General features: G+C 43.4%; 1 protein-coding gene across 3 annotated transcripts in view; it reads right to left on the bottom strand.

Annotated features, from left to right (window-relative positions):
- Window positions 1-19,477, bottom strand: part of ASAP2 (ArfGAP with SH3 domain, ankyrin repeat and PH domain 2) — a 172,026-nt gene that overhangs the window by 80,097 nt on the left and 72,452 nt on the right. For all 3 annotated transcript variants that reach the window (XM_063078131.1, XM_063078133.1, XM_063078132.1), the window contains exon 3: window positions 12,327-12,472. In XM_063078131.1, coding sequence (XP_062934201.1) covers window positions 12,327-12,472 — 146 coding nt within the window. The remainder of the gene's footprint in view (window positions 1-12,326; window positions 12,473-19,477) is intronic.

Raw genomic sequence — 19,477 nt, 5'->3', positions numbered from 1 at the left:
GAGTGAATAATCTATGGATATTCTAACACGCTTGGCCAGCTTGCTTTCATTCTTCATTCATTTAAACAATGAGTGTGACCTTCCTGTGCTGGACACTGGGGACAGGGCCCACAGTCTAGTGGAGAACAGGACATCCAACAACCAGTTACAACGGTGATGAACGCTACAGAGGAGGTGCATGCAGCCCTCAGGTAGTGGCAGGAGAGGAAGCTGGAGAGGTACAGAGCGGGTAGGAGACAAAGACAAATTAGACAGAACCTCGGTCCTCAGGAACCCATGGTTTAATAGGGGAGATGAACCACATATTTAAGTAAGTAAACTACCGAGTGAAGACTCCAAGAGCCACAAATAAAACACACTGGAATTTCAGAGAAGAGAAAATTACTCTTAGCCTGGACACCAGGAAATCTTTGTTGAGCAGGGGATGTGAATCCTTCAAAACACAAGGGAGGACTTTGTCCTGTGGGGTGGTGGGGGGAGTAGCCCAGGCAAAAGGAACAGTGTGACGGTGGGCTGAGGTGCTGATGTGGGACATAGCAGAGAGGACAGTGGAAGGTAACAGCTAGAAAGAGAAGCTTGAGTGCCAGGTCAAATAAGGGGAGTCTGGACTTCATTCACAGTCAATTTCTCTTTTTGGAGTTATTCAAATTATTTAGAATAAGAAACTATTAATTTTCTAATTAAAAAATAAATTATTAGAATAGAGACATAAAGTAGATAGGAAGATGCCTAGAACAGAGAGAGATGAGATTAACTGTAAGAAGGCATGAAGGACTGGGGAGGGGGTGGACTGCCTCAAACTGATTTACGGTGACGGTTGTACACTTGAAATGGGTGATTTTTACAATATGTAATACCTCAATAGAGTCCCCCCCCCTTTAAAAAAAAAAAAAGAAATTGTTAACAAATATAACAGAATCCCCATTAGCGCTTTTACTAACAAGGCCTCTAGGCTCCTGGACACTGACCAGCCTGTCTGCCCTCTCCATTTCCACACACTGCACACAAGCACTGTGACTCAGGGAGTGTGTCCCAGGGAACAGCCACTCAGCTCTCTGCTGGGGCCAGAGAACAAATGCCTGGGAGACAGGATGTCCTCCCTGCAGGTGTGCCCCCAGAGTGAAGGATGGGCGGGCCCTGAGCCGTCCTCTGACACATGTGCTGTCGGGGAAGCCTCAGGCCCACAGCTGAAGGAGCCATCCTCAAGTTCTGGCCAGGGGAGAAGAAAACCACAGCCAAAAGATCATAGTACATCCCTTGTGCTCAGGCAGCTCCAGCCTCAATTTATGAGTTATGAAATTTTTATGATCCATGGGAAGAATTAAATTATCCCTGGGTAACTCAACCAGAATGTTTCCCTTAGTGCCAAGCAACACTGGGCTTTCTCTTTCGGTCTGACTTACTTTCAACAAATATATTATGTAAAATGGCTTTTTCAAATAGCAAGTATACCCTCAATACAAATTATTAATCTTAATCACTGCTATTAACTATGGACCAGCAAATAGGCAGTCTTTAAAAATAATAATCATCCTTTTTTTTTTTTCCCCTCTTTCTTCCTGTCTTTGCTTTTCCTGAGTTCACTTGAGTTTGTCTGACAAGAGTCAGTAAGTAGTCAAAGGTCTGTAATCTCCCAAGTAGAAATAAAATAATTAAGTCAGTGGGGCAGGCAGCAGATAGGGCTATTAGTTATCAAGATCAAAATCATTACGCTAATGCCACATTGATTAGCAAACAAAGGTAGACAAGGAGATGACAGAGGTGGGTAATACAGCCAGCCACAGGGCCATCTGTTCACACTGTTTTTCCTATTTTTTTTGTCTTAAAATTCCTTGACTCTAGGCCGGCCCGTGGCTCACTCGGTAGAGTGCGGTGCTGATAACACCAAGGCCACGGGTTCGGATCCTATATAGGGATGGCCGGTTTGCTCACTGGCTGAGCGTGGTGCTGACAACACCAAGCCAAGGGTTGAGATCCCCTTACCAGTCATCTTTAAAAAAAAAAAAAAAAAAAAAAAAAATTCCTTGACTCTAGCTCTGTCCCTTTCTACCTTCCCCTGACCCCCGCCTGTCAGCTCACACCACTGTCTCACCTGCCCCTTTAGCTCTGGTCACTAGCTGCTGATCCGGCCCCACCAGGCAGCTGCGCCCCAGGGAGCTGCAGCGCTGCCTTCTCCCTTGACGTAGGCGTGAGTAATTCTGCTTGGCCACATGATCTTGCCCAAAGGGATCCATCTAGAAGCCTTAACTCGGACAGGATTCTTGCCTCAAAGCTCTGTATTTTTTTTATAGGAGCAGCCAGAAGTCACTGGGCAGAATCATTCTAGCTTCAGCCTCAAGAATCTAGAAAAGAACAGGTCTTTCCAAAGTTCTCTTCCAGAAACCCTTCATTGAGTCCATCTCTCTTTGGGGATAATTAGCTTTTTCTAAAAAGACTATTTTGTTATTATATAATATAAAACATGGCCAAATAATCTTGCTTTAGCTTATTTGTGTCACGTAATTTATTTTAATATGCCCAATTTATAAGAAACTTAAGCACAACACTTTGAGGTGTGAGTTTTTCTTTTCTTCTTAACTCGAGCAAATGCTGCTCAATCACACAGTTACACAGGAAAAAGTAAGCCTTCAAAGAATGGCAAACCACCTGTTCACCTTTGGCACAGGCCATGTGACACCTCCTAGTCAGAGGGTGGAAAGCTGCAAAGAGACCTCACACCTCATCGTTTCAGCTAAGGGCATTCTTAGCAGAGGTCTCAGCATTAGCAAGGATACCTAAGTATGAAAGGACTGTCAAGTGCTGGACGCTTGCAGTCACCTCCAGCAGCTGGAGCCCAGGACCTAGGACACGTGTGCGAGGTGGTGTTCAAGGGTGTAAGGTGGGAGGTTAAGGCTTTAGACCTGTGCTGTCCAACAGGAAAGACACTAGCTACAGGTGCCTCTTCACATTTAAAGTGATTAAACTTAAAGTTAAAAACCGAGTTCCTCAGGTGACTACCCACATTTCAAGTGCTCATTAGCCACATGTGACTAGTGCCTTATTATATTCAATAAAGCAGACATAAACCATTTTCATCAACACAAAAAGTTCTATTGGACAGCCATGCTTTCAAAGAATGGCTTTTAAAAAAAGTTTTAAGCAGCTTTATTGCGGTATAAGTGACATACAATAAACTGCACACATTTAAAGTGTATGATTTAATAAGTTATGACATATGGAAACACCCATGAAACCACTGCCAAAATCCAGAGAGTGGACATATCAATCACCCCCAAAAGTTTCCTTGTGCCCATTTTGCAATCCCGGCTCCTCACCCCCCAATCTCTAGTCCCTAGGCAGTCACTTACCTGCTTCTGTCACCCCAGAATAGTTTGCATTTTCTAGAATTATATATATATGGAATCATACAGTTTGCACTCCTTTTCATCTGGCTTCTTTCATGATTATTTTGAGAGCGAGCATAACTACTTTGAGATTCATTCATGTTGTTGTGGGTATCAATCTGAGTAGTATTCCATCACATGGATATACTACAATTTGTTTATCCAGTCACTTGTTGACAGATATTTGAGCTGTTTCTAGTTTGGAGGCTTACTGGAGATGCTATGATCATTCATGGGATGGGGACTGTTTCAGACAGCGGTCAGGAAGACCTTTTTCTAAGATGACATTTGAGCAGAGTATGACAGGAATGAGGCCGACAGCCATGTGAAAATCTAGTGGAAGAGCATTCTTTCTTCACAGAGGGAATTGCTAACACAAAGGTCCTGAAGCAGGAGTATGCCTGGCAGGATCAAAAAACAGTTCTCTGTGTTTTTTTTAAAAGGCTGCTTATCTGAAAGAATGGGCATCCAGGCAGAAAATTTTTTGTAGAAGCAGAAGATACTAGGTAAAATGGCCTGAATAAACCACCAAATGGCACAGATCATTTGATCTCATTCAGTCCTTAACAACACACTGAGAAATAGGCACTGTTATCCCCATTTTACAGATATAGAAACAGAGAGAGAGTAAAGTCACTCACTTTGCCCCCAAATCACACAACTAAGAACTAGAAGAGACAGGGTGAGAACTCTGAAGCCAGAGCTCTTCCTATCATTTCACTATTAAAAACAATTGACTTTAAGTCTTTTGCCCTCACAGGGCAAGATGGCTCACCCCTGGCATAACACGAACCGGCCAGGATGAGCTGGGACTGAGTAAATGCTGCCATCTGAGGTGCCATCTTCATCAATATTCCCTTCCATTCCCCTTTTACACAAAGCACTCAGTCAGATGTGTACAAGGAAAACCATCTAGACCACTTTCATTGTTGGTGTAAAGTGAAGAAGATTCCCCTGGCCTATAGACAGTGCTGCCTTAAAGTATGTCACACACGTGCACACACACACGCATGCACACACATGCACTGCTCTGCCTCTGCACTCTCACGGAGGGCTCTCCTGAACAGGTGCCCAGTCCTGCCTCTTTGGCAGCAGCATAGCTCTGATAGTTTGTTTAATTAAAAAGGAGAGGGGGAAAGCCCACGTGAACCTTGAGTGTCTAACACAAATGGAGAGATCAAAACCAACCAGCTGCCAAAAAAACACTGGCAACTTTCACAGCAGAGCAAGGAAGGGAAAGAGCTGACCTGCTTTTGGCTCCTAACACAGCTGTCTGGCAGGCACATTGCCTTGATCTTTCAGGTCTTAAGTGGAGAGAAAATAGTAGCGCTCTGCCCCCTTCTCCCACTAGAATAAATGATGAAACTGTACACATCAGTCAGCCTACCAACAATCATGCTGAAAACCCACTGAAGGCCGGTTCTGAGAGGTAGAGGGCAGCAAAGAAGAACCCAGGACTCTGCAACCTTCTTCTAAAGCCATATGACATTAAAACGTTTAATTACGCCATCAACCAAAACAAAGCACTTTTTCAAATCTATTACCTCCATGAATCCAAGGTTAGAAAATATTTGCTCTATTAGGTCTTGGGCACCCTAAGTCTCAATGTCCCCAAGGTAAGAGTCAGAAGCACTTGACCCAGGCTGTGCTTTAGGGCAATGGTTCTCAAGCTGTGGCTCCTGACCAACAAGGTCAGCTTTACTAGAGAACTTATTAGAAATGCAAATTCTTGGGCCCTACCTCAGACCTATGGGATCTGGAGACCACAGCTGTGGAGCCCAACAAGGTGTGTTCTAACGAACCCTCCAGGTGATGCTAATGTACTGAAGCTGGAGGACCATAATTCTGGAGGTACAGGGTGGGGCCTGTGACTTTGTATTTCCAACAAGTTACAAGTGCTGCTGGTCCAGGGCCTGTGCTTCAAGAACCTCTGCTCTGCAGCCATGCTCCTCAAGCTTTAATGTGCCTATTCATCACCTGTAGCTCTTATGCAACTCAAGATTCTGCTTCAAGAGGCCTACTGGAGTCTGCATTTTGATAGCCCCAGGCTATTTCAATGCTGCTGTGTGAATACAAAGTTGGGGCCCACAGGGGCACCAATGAAACAAACTGTGTCCCAGGGCTTTGTAAACCAGACCCTGGAATATACAGGTATTGATGTGCTTTGCCAAGTTTTAGATTTTAAACAATAATTAATAAACAGCTGAAAATTATGAAAGAAAGAGGAATGCACACAAAGAAACTAGGACCTATATACATGTGCTGATGACTGCCCTCAAGAGAGGCTGGGGCTTTACTATTGGCTGAGCACGTCACCCACAGAAGGAGACAGAGGGGCATGGTCTTCATAGCTCATAAGCCCCCTCACTTCTGTACCATCAGCCTCTTCTAGCTCCAGTCCTGAGGCCTAGAAACAGGCTCAAGTCTTTTTCACCCTAAAAATTCTTCTTCCCCCTTAGCTCTCTCCTTCTGTTATCAGCCTCTCCCTAGAATAGTGCACACCTGCTATCTCTATTCCTTCACCTGCAACCTGTCTTCTGCCTTTACAGAAAGCAGGGGAACAGTCACTGTGGCCTCCCCATCACCGAGGTGACAGGGCTGCACTTCTGCACCTTCACAGGATGCAGCTGACCTGCCTCCTTTGTGCACACCCCCTACTCTAGCCTTTCCACACATTACCTCTTAGGTTTAGCAAATGATTTTTTAAAAAGTGTGAAGTCCCCTACATAGTGGCAGTTGTCCTTTTAATAGCCAGCTATTGAGAAAATACACGATGACAAAAACACAAACAAACCCTGTTTGGAGTTCATTAATACTTTCAAATGACTATCTTATAATGGCATGTCCTAAACACATTTGAGAAGCTGTGAAGACATTTGTTTATAAACCTTGCTCATGCTTCTCTAAAGATGGACTCAAGGACATGGAACTCCCCTACCCCACCTCCACCCCAGGGACCTAAGGATTCAAGGTCCAGGGTGGGAGTCACTGCTCTCTGCTCGCAAGCCACACCACATTCTAATAAAGTATCTGTGTGTCTCCTGCCCAGACAGGAGTTATCACAGCTTACTGCCCTGCACAGCACCAGAGTGGGACAGCACCCAGCAGACACCCAGTCCTTGTCTCTGCGAGCTCTCCCTCCCTGTGTCTAGGCCTTGCTGCCCAGTCCTCTCCCACTATGGCTTTTCCCACTTTCTCTGACCTCGGGAAGCCGATGGACCCTGGGGGTTACAACGGAGTAGCGTTGCCTTCCTCCCCACATCAAATAGTATCAAAGTACAATTTAAACATATTAATTAGACAGCCATGCTACAACCAAAATATACATCTCTGATATTAGCCTTATTGTTCTTTGTTGTTTTGATCAAACTAAAAATGTGCTTTCATTTTTGGTTAGGGATCTGTGACTACAGGAAGTAGCTTACAGTGTTGAAGGCTTGTGAGTCTTAGGAATTTCCAATTGTAAATGAGGCCACACTGAAACCTAGGTGGCAAAGGTTTCCAGGTGTCCAAAGTAAACTGTCATTAGGTCCATCCGTGTACTCTGTCCCCCTAAGAAGCCCTAGCCCTCAAGCCCTTCTCACTCAAAACTCACGGACTCCTAATCTTCATACAAGTCTAACAAGCCACGTCATCTTGTTGTCCAGCTCATAGAACCATAGAGTAAGAAACATTAGAGACAAGCACTGACAGCAGTAAAAAGCAGCAACTAGCAGGAAAAAGAGAGTCAGAGTATTAAAAAGCAGATGTAGAAATGGAAAGTCGAATAGTCTAGGACTAATCTAAGGGCAGATACTCTCATATACTCTAAGCCATTGGGGGTTACTCTAGATTTTGGCATAGTTCACTAGTTCATGCCCAAACAATGACTTAAGTCTTCCTCCTAAACAGATGAAACTATAATAACTGCCCCTGATTAATAAGAAAGAATGTAAAACATTTTAAAATATAAGATGTTTTCAATAAGAGAAGTTAAAAGGAAAGAAAGTTTATGGAAGTACAAACAAAGAATGAGGACCTCTGGTAGTAAGATTTCTATATTAAGTGATGAGACAAGCTTTATCAATATGAAGAATTCGCTCATACGTGACCTAAGCCTGACGGTGTTGGGAAGACAGTACTGCTGTGCTATTACCAGCACAGCCCAGTGAGAACGCCTCCTTGCCAGGCACCTCACGCACCACAAAGCCAAAAGCTACAGATCATCCCAGCAGGAACCACCGAACTCCCTTTACTCTATGGCTATCATGTCTTCTAACTCTGATCATTTGTGTAAAAAAAGGATGCCTTTTTTTTACACAAAGAATGGTTGCTTGGTGGAACTTTCAATTCCTCTTTTGATGCAGAGTGTACTGAAATTCCACAACTGAGGGCCACTCCTAGAGCTCACGCTGCAGCTCCATCCCCAGCTCAGTAGCTGCTGGGCTCTGCTTTCAGCTGATGCTGGTCTTCACCTACAGGACGTTCGTAGACTGTGAGTGCACCTTTAACTACCAAATCTCTGAAATCAAAGACAGAAACTACATATCTGTAATTAACCTTTCAGAAATCTGTCCTGTAATGCAGCCTTTCATTAAAAGGTCACTTCTCAGCACAAAAGCGGCCCCTGGAAAATCATTCCAGGATTCTTACATCATCTGGTAGAGGAAAAGAAACTAAGAAACTGGGTGGACTTTATAACCAGATTAATTTCACACATGCTGCATTTCAGGAGCTGCCTTGTTTTTCTCTTTTTTCTCCTGCCTAACTGCAGAGAAACTTCATTGACTTTTCTGAAGGTGAGAATCTTACCCATTAGTGAGAAAAATCTCGCTTTATATTAAGGTGGCCTTTCTCTAGAGATGTTCCAATGGCTTTATAAACATTCTTTCATGCCTCAAAGCAGGTAGGTGTTAATTGTTATTCTTTCTGGACAAGAGGTAGAATTGAGAAGCTTGCAGAACTGAAATGTTTTTTAAATGCCTGAGGGAAAGCAAAAGCAAGCTTGGAAAATATGAGATAGAACAGATGTGACCAAAAATAGGAAGAAGAATGGTATACAAAATACCAAAAAAGGAGAATTCTCCTGTAATCAGTTCACTTTCAGCCACAGTGTCTTAGAAGCTGCCATTGGCGTTCCTATGGTTGTATGGCTTCCACACTGGCACTGGCCTGGAAAATCAGGCCTGGTGGGTGCTAATTTTGGCTCAAATCAGAGATGTTCTCTCTCTTTGATCTTTGCTGGGAAATAGGATCAACAATCCTAACTCCATAAAGTAAAAGCCAAAACTAAAACAATGCACATGTACTTAAGGATACTATCACCTAGATTTTAATAAGTTAACATATCATAACAACACTAAAATGTCACCAGTGTGCTGGGTTTTTAACTTACATGAAACCCTTCCTACTTATTCATTTCATCTTGATGCTGGCCCTGTGAAGCTCGCATGGTCTCAACTTGAGACCAAGGTCCTCACCTTAAGATGAGGCCATGGGGCTGCCTCGTGGCCACTCCAGCAGCACGGCCAATTTCACATTTCTCTTTACGCTACCCTTTTTCCTGAGCTGCCTTCCCTTATGTTGTCTTTTTCTCTAAGAAGTTGACAAAAGGCCTTAGTTCCTTTAAATGTTATAGTGGAAACAAGATGGATTTGGAGTTTTAAGGCCTGGATTCGAATCCTAATTCTGTACCTCATTAGCTAAGGACTCGGTAAGTTACTTAACGTGTGTGTGACTTAAGGTAAAGGCAATATGTATCAGTCTGTTTCTGTTGCTTATAACAAAATATCTGGAATTGGGTAATTTATAAGAAAACAAAATTTACTGTTTACAGTTTCAGAGGCTGGGAAGTCCAAAGTCCAGGGACATATCTGGTGAAGGTCTTCTTTGGTGGTGGCTTTACAGCAATGCAGGGGTCTCACATGGCAGAAAATGGTAGACCAGAGAGACAGATTCTCATGTGCTCTCCTTTTAAAGCCCTCAGAACCATGCCCCTGACCACCATTATTAATCCATTCACTATGACATGGTCCTACAATCTAATCCTCTTCAAGACCCCACTTTCAATTACCAGAATGGGATCTGCCACCTTCAACAGCCACAGTGGGAATTAAGCTTCTAATATATGAACTTTGGGGGACACAATCGATCAATCCACAGTACAATACAAGCACTCCTACACAACTGTCATGAGAAGTAAATGCAACAGAGTATCCTTAGCACCTAGCCCAGTGCTTACTACACCAGAGTTGCTCACCAAAGCATGGCCATTGATATCTTTGCTCACTGTATAAAGGTGGACAGCAACTATGACTTGTGTGTGATTTCTCAAGTACTGAAAGTGGCAAAGCCACAGGGAGGTGAGCAATGTACCAGTCACAATGTACCAGTCACCCAGACCATGCCCCGGCTTCTACTTCTGCAGAAAAAAAAAAGAGGGGAGAGGGCAGCTTTTATTTTACTGTGCAGCTGCCTATGTTGATAACTGAGTACAAGGTAGTTCATTCTGATTCCACCATGTGGAATGCTGCTGGTGGGCCCTTCCACACCTAGAGGCACACATCCAAAAGCAGTCAAGGACTCTGAGCCTCCCAAGAGAAATATTAGCTCTTTAAACCATCCAAGGCCTCAATATCTAATCTATAAAGTGGGGATAGCATTGACTCACCTTATGGGAGTGTTATAAAAATTAAATAAGATAAATGTGTAAAAGCAATTGGCTAGCTATATTCTATACACAAAATCAGGTATGGCGTTATTATCTCCATTTACAGCTGAGAAAATCCAGGTCTTCCTCAGCTTCCCTCTTCATTTTGCTAAAACACAACCTTTAAAAGTTTCATAGAAATGATGTATGGGAGCTAAACTTTTTGAACTGTGCATGTCTGGAACTCTCTTTAATTCTACTCTCACGCTCGGCTGACTGGGTATAATCCCATGTTGTCATTTTCCTCGGGATTTTAATGGTATTGCTCCATGCCTTTAAGTTCCCAGTGCTGCTGTTGAGAAGTCCAACACCACTGAGATTCTGGATCCGCTATGTGCTTTCTGGAAGCTTTTGAGATCTTCTGCGACTTCACTCTGAGAGACCTTGGAGCGAGTCCTTCCCTTACAGTGCTGGGCACTGTAAGCCACAGCATCTGGAGACACGTGTCCTCCACTGTAGAGACTCATGATGACCTCCTCTCTTTCATTCTCTCTGACATGCCTGTCGGATGGATGCTGAACCTTGAAGATTAATCCTTGTCTTTTATCTATTTCCCATTTTTCTTTTTTATTTGTTTTATGAGAGACTTCTTCTACTCCAGACATTCTCATTGGATTTTTAATTTTATACTTTCTTACATTAGTTGACTCCCCTGGCCTTCTTTAACAAGCTGAGCCACACTCTTCCCCGACAGATACAATGTCTTTTCTGATTTCTCTGAGAAATTAGTTTCTTTAAAGTTTCCTTCTTTTCTTTGCATTGTCTCTGTTTCCTCCAAGTTCTTTTTTCTGCTTATTCTGGTCTCTCCATTCTGGAGGCTGTTCATTTGTATTTAAGAGCGAGGCACTAGGAAGCTGACAGACAGCTCTACACATGGGGAAGGGACTTACCCACCAAGGGGCTTGGGATCTGGCAGCAAGATGATTTTTTCACTAGGAGACTGCCACCACGTCAGCATCAATTGACCTTTACCCTTGGACTATGCACTTTCTTCAATAAAAAAAAAACAAAAAACTCCAGTCTTTGCTGACTCAGTGGTGAGACACTAACACGCACACCTGCCAGCATGCAGGGAGCAGAGCTGAAACAGTGAGCAAGAGTTTTGCTACTCGGCATGCAGCCTGCCGCCCTGTCTGGGGCAGTAAGTACAAAGGGTGATGAATGTGATCAAAGTCCCAAGAGATTTCAAATTCTTCAGAACCAAAAACTTAAGCACAGTGATAGCTTTTTATTTTTAACATTTCCAATGGAAATATTTACAAGTGAAGACAGACCAAAAGGTTTCGTGATCTTGTTCTTTCCTCTTCCCATTAATAATTCATCCATTACATGCCCTTGTTTCTGCTCTTCTAAGGCCAGACTTACAAACCCTCCATCATCACCATTTCAAGAAGGATGAGCTATTTTTTCACTTGTTATGAGCTTGTTGACAGGAGAAATGAAAAAGACATTGTTGTGTGTGATCTACATAGAAAGCACTACTGAGTCCTTGATCTGGTCTTCCATGACCTTTAGGAGATGCTGGAAAGAAACACAGGAAAGAGATGCTAGGGTGATCCCCAGGGTCCATTCTACCAGGGCAGGTCACAAATAGCTCTCTCAGGTTGTCCACTTCTGCAGAATTCTGATCCCTCCATGAGGACAGCACAGAGCTGCCAAGCACAAGAAAGACTCAATTCACCCAACCTTAACCAAGCACCTACCACAGGCAGTAAGCACCAACTCTCTATTATCCCCAGCTTAAAAAGAAACATTTCTTTCAGTCTTGTTTTTTTCAGGTTCTACATTTGGTAGCATAAAGGGCCTTAAATATTCATGATAATTTCTGCGCTTTGATTATAGGTTGCCTTGCTGTGTAAGATGGGTCTGAAACACATTTATTAAATATTGTAAGTTTCAATGCCTATGATAATTATCAGAAACAGAGACCAGTCTACACAGTTTAGGAACTACTAAAAATTGAAGTCAGAGGCCCTTAAGAAGACGAGTGCACTTCCCCTTTTGTCCCACAGCTGTGTAAATTTAAAATGCCAAAATGAATTTTAAGTTTCATTAGAATAAAAATTACAATTTTAAACTTTATTCCAAATTGACCCAATGTGTATAGGAGATACAATTCTTCAAAATACCACAGGAGCTATGAAATACATTCCTAGTTTATCGAACCATAATTATCCTCTATTAGCTACTTTTCAACGGGAGTAACTGTAGGCATTTTACACACTGAGAGCTGCACGTGCACAATGGACACTTACCAGGTTTTTGAAAAGCGCTGTCAACTCCTTTGTAAACACTGAGAACTTCAGGAACGCACTTCCTAAATCCGGGTCGTCTCTGCACACACAGTTGCCACCAAACTTCTCCAGAGCCTGGGTGTACTGCTCCTCGTTTTCCACGTGAGCTGCAACAGCAATGCGGGATGTGCTGTAAATGTCTCAAGCACGCCTCCGTCATCCCCCACCAGGTCCTTCTCAGTTGTCAATAAAGACAAACGCATAAGCAGAATAAAAGTCTGAGAAAAGACAAGTGCTACCAGGAACAGAAATAACTTTGCTATATCGACCATGACCCACTGCACTGGCAACGGATCCCAAAGAACAAGCACAGTGAACAGGAGGAAAAGGTCCAAGCCCAAGTCCTACAGCCCTCAACGTATCAGATGAGACGCTAAAGACACCCCAACACTTCCACACCCCCTAGGACCCACCCCTCCCCTTGGCCTAACAGCAGAAGTCACCAGTCAGCAGACTCAGCCCTCTCCTAGAAACTCAACAAGAGATGCCCTGTTCCTTTCCAACCTGAAGCTCAGGACTCTAATTCAGAGCCACACTCCACAGCCACTTCTCCTTTGAAACAGAATAGCAAGGTTCTTCAGAGAACAGGCCCACGCAGCAAAGGCCAGCTCAGTGCCTCTGTGCTTCAGCTCAGGATGTGCCCTCTGCCCAGAGGCCCTCCCCTCTCTTGACTCCTATTCATCCTACAGACTCATCCTTCCTCCAGGAAGCTTTTCATGACTCTGCCCTGTGGGTTTGGCACCTCTCCTATCCTTGCACTTATCCTTGCACTGAAATTATTTGGTTAATGTATTCCTCACACATTGAAAGTGCTTAAAGGATAGGGACCAAGTTGTATCCATCTCGGTGCCTGAAATATAAGACAATACACATGTTCAAACAGTAAAAGCAAACCCTGATCATCCATCTGATGGCATTTTACTATCATTAGTTCTCAAAGCAGCACTTAAAGAGTGAAAATCTGGACTCTGGGTATCCACCTCAGTGGTTCTCAATCCCTATTAGACATCAGAATCATACATAGATCTTTATTCAACTATAGAAGCCGCAGTCCCATCTCAGACCTCTGATTCAGAAACGGGGGTAGGGGTGGAGGCAGGGGCCACGGGTTATGCTTCTAAACTAATGTGGTTGAAGAGAATTCCTTCTCTACTGGGTCAGGCATTTTCAAAGGACACCAGCCAGTCTATAATGAAACAACTTCCATTTGCATGAATACCTACCTGACTTTTATGTTTTACTATTTTAATTAGAAACATAATGCAACCACTTTACAGGCACTACAGGGCAGCCAGACATGCAGCATACCTTGTATGTGAACTCCACCGGAGAGAGCCTTAGTGCTGCAGTTCCTTCACCAACAAAATCCTGAAAGCCCCTCTGTAGCCCACAAATTATTCCTCAGGGAAATAAAACCACTGTTGGCCAACACCAACACCTGGGCTGGGCCTAACAACCGGGGCAAATAAGGGGACATTTGTTTCTGGAAGGCAGCCTTTGACCCTGAGCCATCCCTGTGACCTATGAGTGGTCTGCTAATCCATCTACCCGGGAAGCGCTGTGCCCTTGCCTTCCAGTGACATTTGGGTGTCTTAGAGAATTCTAAGCAAAAGAGAAAATTAATTTTACTGTTCAAGTCCTTTTCTTTTCTTACATTCCAGAAAAGGGCCTAAGAGTTCTAGATAAAGTAAATGCATTTGGCAAACAAATTAACACTTGTACATGCAAGCACACACACACACAGCTCCTGAAGAGTGTGTGGCACGGTGGGAAGGGCATTCACGAGATCTGGATTTCAGTCCTACTTCTGCCAGTAAATGTCTGTTTGGCCTTGGTAAGTCATAGGTACTCTCACTGGGCCCACTGTAGCAGCTACACGAAGGAGAAAGACCCCGCTATGAGATACTCATAGGCGAGGGTCAGAATCTAAGAATAAATAAGGAAGGAGACTCAGTTCAACCACACTCACCACATAACCAACAGCACTAACAATAGTAACAATAGCAACATGTGTCACTTATATGCAGCACAAACTTCACATGTATCTTTTTATAAACTTCATAAGACATGCATAATTTCTCATAATGCTGATAGAAAATTGGGCTCAAGGGCCGAGCCCGTGGCGCACTTGGTAGAGTGCTGCGCTGGGAGCGCGGCAACGCTCCCGCCGCGGGTTCGGATCCTATATAAGAATGACTGGTGCACTCACTAGCTGAGTGCCGGTCACGAAAAAAAAAAAACCGACAAAAAAAAAAAGAAAGAAAAGAAAATTGGGCTCAAAGAGCTCAAATAACTTGCCCTAGGAAACAGAGCCAAAAAGTGGCAGAGCTGGGATTCAACCCTGAATCTGATTCCAAAGTCCATTCTTTTACTCTGCTACACTGATGTTTGTTTCAAAGCTTAAAATAGTTTACCTTGACAAAATTCAAGTACTTAATTTTTAGATTTTTAAAATTCCATTTCACAGATGGAGCAATAATTTCTTCTGTTTCACTCTCCTTATAATTCTAGAACATGTGGTCAACAGTGAAGGGCAGGTTCTTTCAAACCCCATACTATTTTTTAACTATCTCAAAATTGGTGGTCAAGACATAGGCAATTCCAGCGTAGTTTCCAAAGAGAGCTGACAGGCACAGGTAGATGTCTGGTGCTGAGAACACACAACTGGACAAAAGGACAAGCATGCAAACTCCACACTCCCTCTTCTTCCCTAGCTTGCTACTTTCTAGGCCATAGGGCAGTCCAAGGAGGTGCAAGGCCATGGTGGCTTCCTTCCTGGTACTGGGTGGTATGAACGCAAAGCAACACAGGAGAAAATCTGTGGTGCCCTTCATAATGGTGTCTGGACCCTCAATGCTGCTCTACATGAACACCCTAAGGGAAGGGACTTAGCATATAGTAAATACCTATTAGGTGGCTTTTAAGTTTTTTGTTCAGCTTAACCTGATAACACCAAGAGGTGGCCATTATTATCCTTTTTTTCCTATGAATAAAGTGGAGTGCAGAGGGGTTATGTGACCTGCCAGGATCACACAGTTGGTAAGAGGTGGAGTCAGGAGTCAAATCCACTCTGTGCACTATGTAGGCTGCCTGCCAGGCCTTGGAAACCTGTAGGGAAAGGAATCTGCCTTCTCTTCATTGGTAGTCAACCAACCTGGCATAGAGAGAAGAAAAAGACAACCAAGACTTCATGTTCCACCCCAAGAAATATGAGAGAACTCCCTATAATCCTTCCTTCAGCTCTTCAACTGCTACCTGGTGTAAGTTATGGTTTTCTTTTTCTTTTTACAAAAAATTCTTTCCTTTATTAATCTTCAAAATAATGTGCTGATCCCCAACAACCCCAAAGTGATCAACGAGTTTTTGGCTCATCATCATCATTATCTCATGGATCTGTATTTAAGGTACTTTAATCCACTGCAATCATTATTTTCTGATGCTCAAACTGTCCCAGTTTAGGTCAGTGGGAACCTCTTCACACTGGTCTAGTTGAGGTTTCTACATGTGTTTTTCATCCTGCAAATGAATTTGAAGCTTCTTGCTATAAAGCCCACGATCCCTGTGTCTCTCTGAGTCTTCCTATAACACACAGCATGGTGCCTCACCGTAGGAATAACAAGCCCTCCCCATCAATGTACATTAACTGATTAACCTAAAGTTGGAGATTTTCCTCTTAGAGAACAGAAAGTAATTCAATATCTTTATTTTTCTTTCGCCAAAAAACAAACTTAAGATAGGAACCTAAAATAAATAGCTTAGGAATAAAGTTTCTGGAAAGATCCCAAACTGGGTCTATCAGCTTTTATTTACAGAACTGTGAAAGCTGTTCTAAAAAGAGCTCACCCTCTCACCTCGCCCTTGTTCGAATATATCTTAAACTCTGGTTCTTATTAGTAATCCACATCCAAAAATCTCTGACCTGTCAGGGACTTTGGAAAATGAGGATCCGAGTCATAGAGACCATGCTAGGACGAGACCCCATTTCTTCTCAATCCTAACCCAGCACCACTCCTATTCCCCACACCTCACTGCACGAAATCCAACAATCTATTCGAAGGGATGAACTGAGAGACACTTGCAAAAAAATCTGTTATGAAGCCAGCAAGCATGTGCACATACTGAGTTTAGACGCAAGGATCAGGTTTTGTTGTGTGCTTTTTAGCTTGCTTGATTCTGTTATTTAAAAATTTGATATCAAGAAGGCCCAGTGCATATGGTTTAAACAAAAATTGTTGGATCCAAAAAGGACAAAAGGCAGCCCCTTACTCCTCCTCAATGGGCCACACATGCAGATGTAGCTCTGACTGGTTAACAAGGCCCACAGCACTATGAAAAAGAAAGCCACCAACACAGCACTACCGAAGGACTGGGGGGTGGGGGAGGCACAGCAAATTCACCTTCAGCCACCTCCACTTTCATCTCAAACATTTCAATCATTTTTTCCAGCCTGGCAACAGGGAATGACAGTATGCTGGTGTGGGATATAGGACAAGCAAGCTCATGGTAACTGAGATGAATGCCTCGGGAAAGATACATCCATCCATGCACTGATCACTTGCAATGTGCCGGGCAACATGCTGGGCACCCTAGGCTGGGCACTGAGGATTCAGATGCCAAGAAGGGGACATATGAACTGGAGTTCCAAGGACAGGTAGGAAATGCCAAATAGAGAATCAACAGAGAATAGAAACAGGAAGGTATCAACCCCCAGGGGAACACCAGGAAGTCCCATATGTTCAGTTGCTGTTAACACTCTCTCTGTTTCAAAGACTGCCTGCATCCAGCTCTCAAACCCACACAGAGCAGAATAGGTCTCACCATCCCCACCTCCTCAGAGCCATCCATGCCCACTACTGGGTCCTTTCATTCCAAAGGATCCTAAGAGGTGACCTAATTCCAGGGTCCTCTCCTTACAGACATGGAAACCAAAGCTCAGAGAGGGTGGCGACTAGCTCAAGGTCACACAGCTATCCTGCAGCAGAGGAGGAATGAGAACTCAGGTTTCCTAACTCTCGGTCCGATGCTCTTCCTGCCACACCAGGAACCGCTTCTTCCTTTGCTCATCACACTATCACCATCCTCAGCTCTAGGCTAAGACAATGGTTACAACCTTCCAGTCAAGCACACATACTATTAACCCCAACGCCAAGTGCCATAACCTGCAAGAAATAAAAGGGGCAAGGATTAGGCTTATATACCAGCCTGATGGTGTTGAGGGCCCTCCAACCGATGAGAACCCTCCAACCCCTGCTCCAGACCAGACCACGGGCCACTCGGGGTCAGGCTGAGGAGAAATCATCTGCTGCTGCCGCACATCCCAACCACCCATACAACAAGCTCAGCCAAGGGAGCGTTAAGGAGAGACGTGTTCTCCACGGCAGCAGCTTTGTAAAGACACTCCCTAGGTAACATGATGATTAACATTCAAATGTGTACCATGACTTGAATGTCAGGATATTCTGCACAATTCAACGTACACACTTTCCCCTCAAGCTGTCGGTCCCACACATCGCCTGGTATCACATCAACATCTGGCTCATGAGGCCAGGGGAAAGCAATTTCTTAAAGTCAAAGATAATCCCCATTGCTTAATGGAGTCTCTACCCCATGGACATCCCGTAGGAAGACCCGTTTTCAGAACTTTGTTTCTAGAGTCATTCCAGATAAATGGCTGAAAAAACTCTTTCAGTTCACAACTCAGTAATCTGCATCAAAAATCTTAAAAACATTTTTGCCAACAGATAATCTCATTTCCAGAAATCTATTCTAAGGAAATAATCAAGGTGATCAGAGATTGGGTACAGAAAAATTTATAAAGAGTGAAAATTGAAAATGTAAATAGCTCCAAATATATGGAAATGGTTAAATAACAGTACATTGACAAAGTGGAATATCATGTCAGTGTTTAAAATCACGACATAGAAATATGGTCAGGACAGAATACCAAGTTAAAAAAAAGGCAGGACACAAAATTGGATATTTAGTCCCAATTTTGTAAAAAGTGAAATGTAGAGAAGAGGCTGAAAGGAAAATACACCAAAATGCTAATAGTGGTGGTAAAAATAGCAAGCACTCAATAGCTTATACATGCCAGGTACCAGGCCAAGTGCTTTCCAGATGTCACTTTATTCTTCTTTGAGGTGAAGGATATTCTACAGATGAGGAACAGATTGCCCGAGTGTAAATGACTAGCCCAGGGTCATGCAGCTTTTACAAGCAGAGCTGCATTCAAAGTGGTGGGTGGGCCTCAGACCAAGTGCTCCCCTAAGCCTGTCCTGGTTATACAGAAACTGAGACCTGGCCAGGGTCAAGACTTTGTTCTAACGCTTTTCTAAATTTTCTAAGCTAAGCTTCTATTATCTTTAAAATAAGAAAACAACATACAAGAATAAACAAAATTTTAAAATCTGAAGCGTCAGCTACAACGGCTAGATTATTTTAATTCTCTGTGCCCGTGCCTTTGAAGAATATTAGTCTGTCTTTCTCTACCAAAGCTTCTCCTGGACAAGTTGACATGGGGAGACAGGCTTTGGAACTGAGTACCTGCAACACCTGACAAGACCAAAGTACCTGCAACCACAAAGGGCTCAATGAGAACATCCTTCCTCTTTTATCAGCCTCTGAGCAAATGGAAAAGTAGACTCTGGGGGCTTCATCACCTGCTGCTTCCTCCAACACCTTGTGCTCCTTGCACTTTCAAAACTTTCAAAACTCATTTCTCATCCCCTTTGAACTTGATTCCTCAGAAACCACCAGTCCTTGCAGATGTTACCCTGGGATGTATCTCGTCTAATCATGCCCAGCACAGGAAGCTAGTGATGGAGTTGTTACGGTCAAGGTGTGGGCTATTAAAATATAAAGAACTGTTGTCTGTAATCACCCATACTCTGATCCTGCCTTATATTAATGATTATATCCTTTCAATGGCAGTTAAAGTTCTGTATGAATAACTTAACACAACCCCAATTACCTCCGTGTAAAATACATTCCTGCTGCTCACAGGAGCATACATAGGAGCCAGTTGAGAGGGGTGAAGAGTTGAGGCTGACCTACTGTATAATTTTTTTTATGTTGTTTTCTGTCCCTTTAGATTATAGGCTCAGTGTACAGAA

This window comes from Cynocephalus volans, chromosome 14, assembly GCF_027409185.1.
Source record: "Cynocephalus volans isolate mCynVol1 chromosome 14, mCynVol1.pri, whole genome shotgun sequence".
Classification (NCBI taxonomy): Eukaryota; Metazoa; Chordata; class Mammalia; order Dermoptera; family Cynocephalidae; genus Cynocephalus; species Cynocephalus volans.
This window is presented reverse-complemented; position numbering and strand designations above follow the sequence as displayed.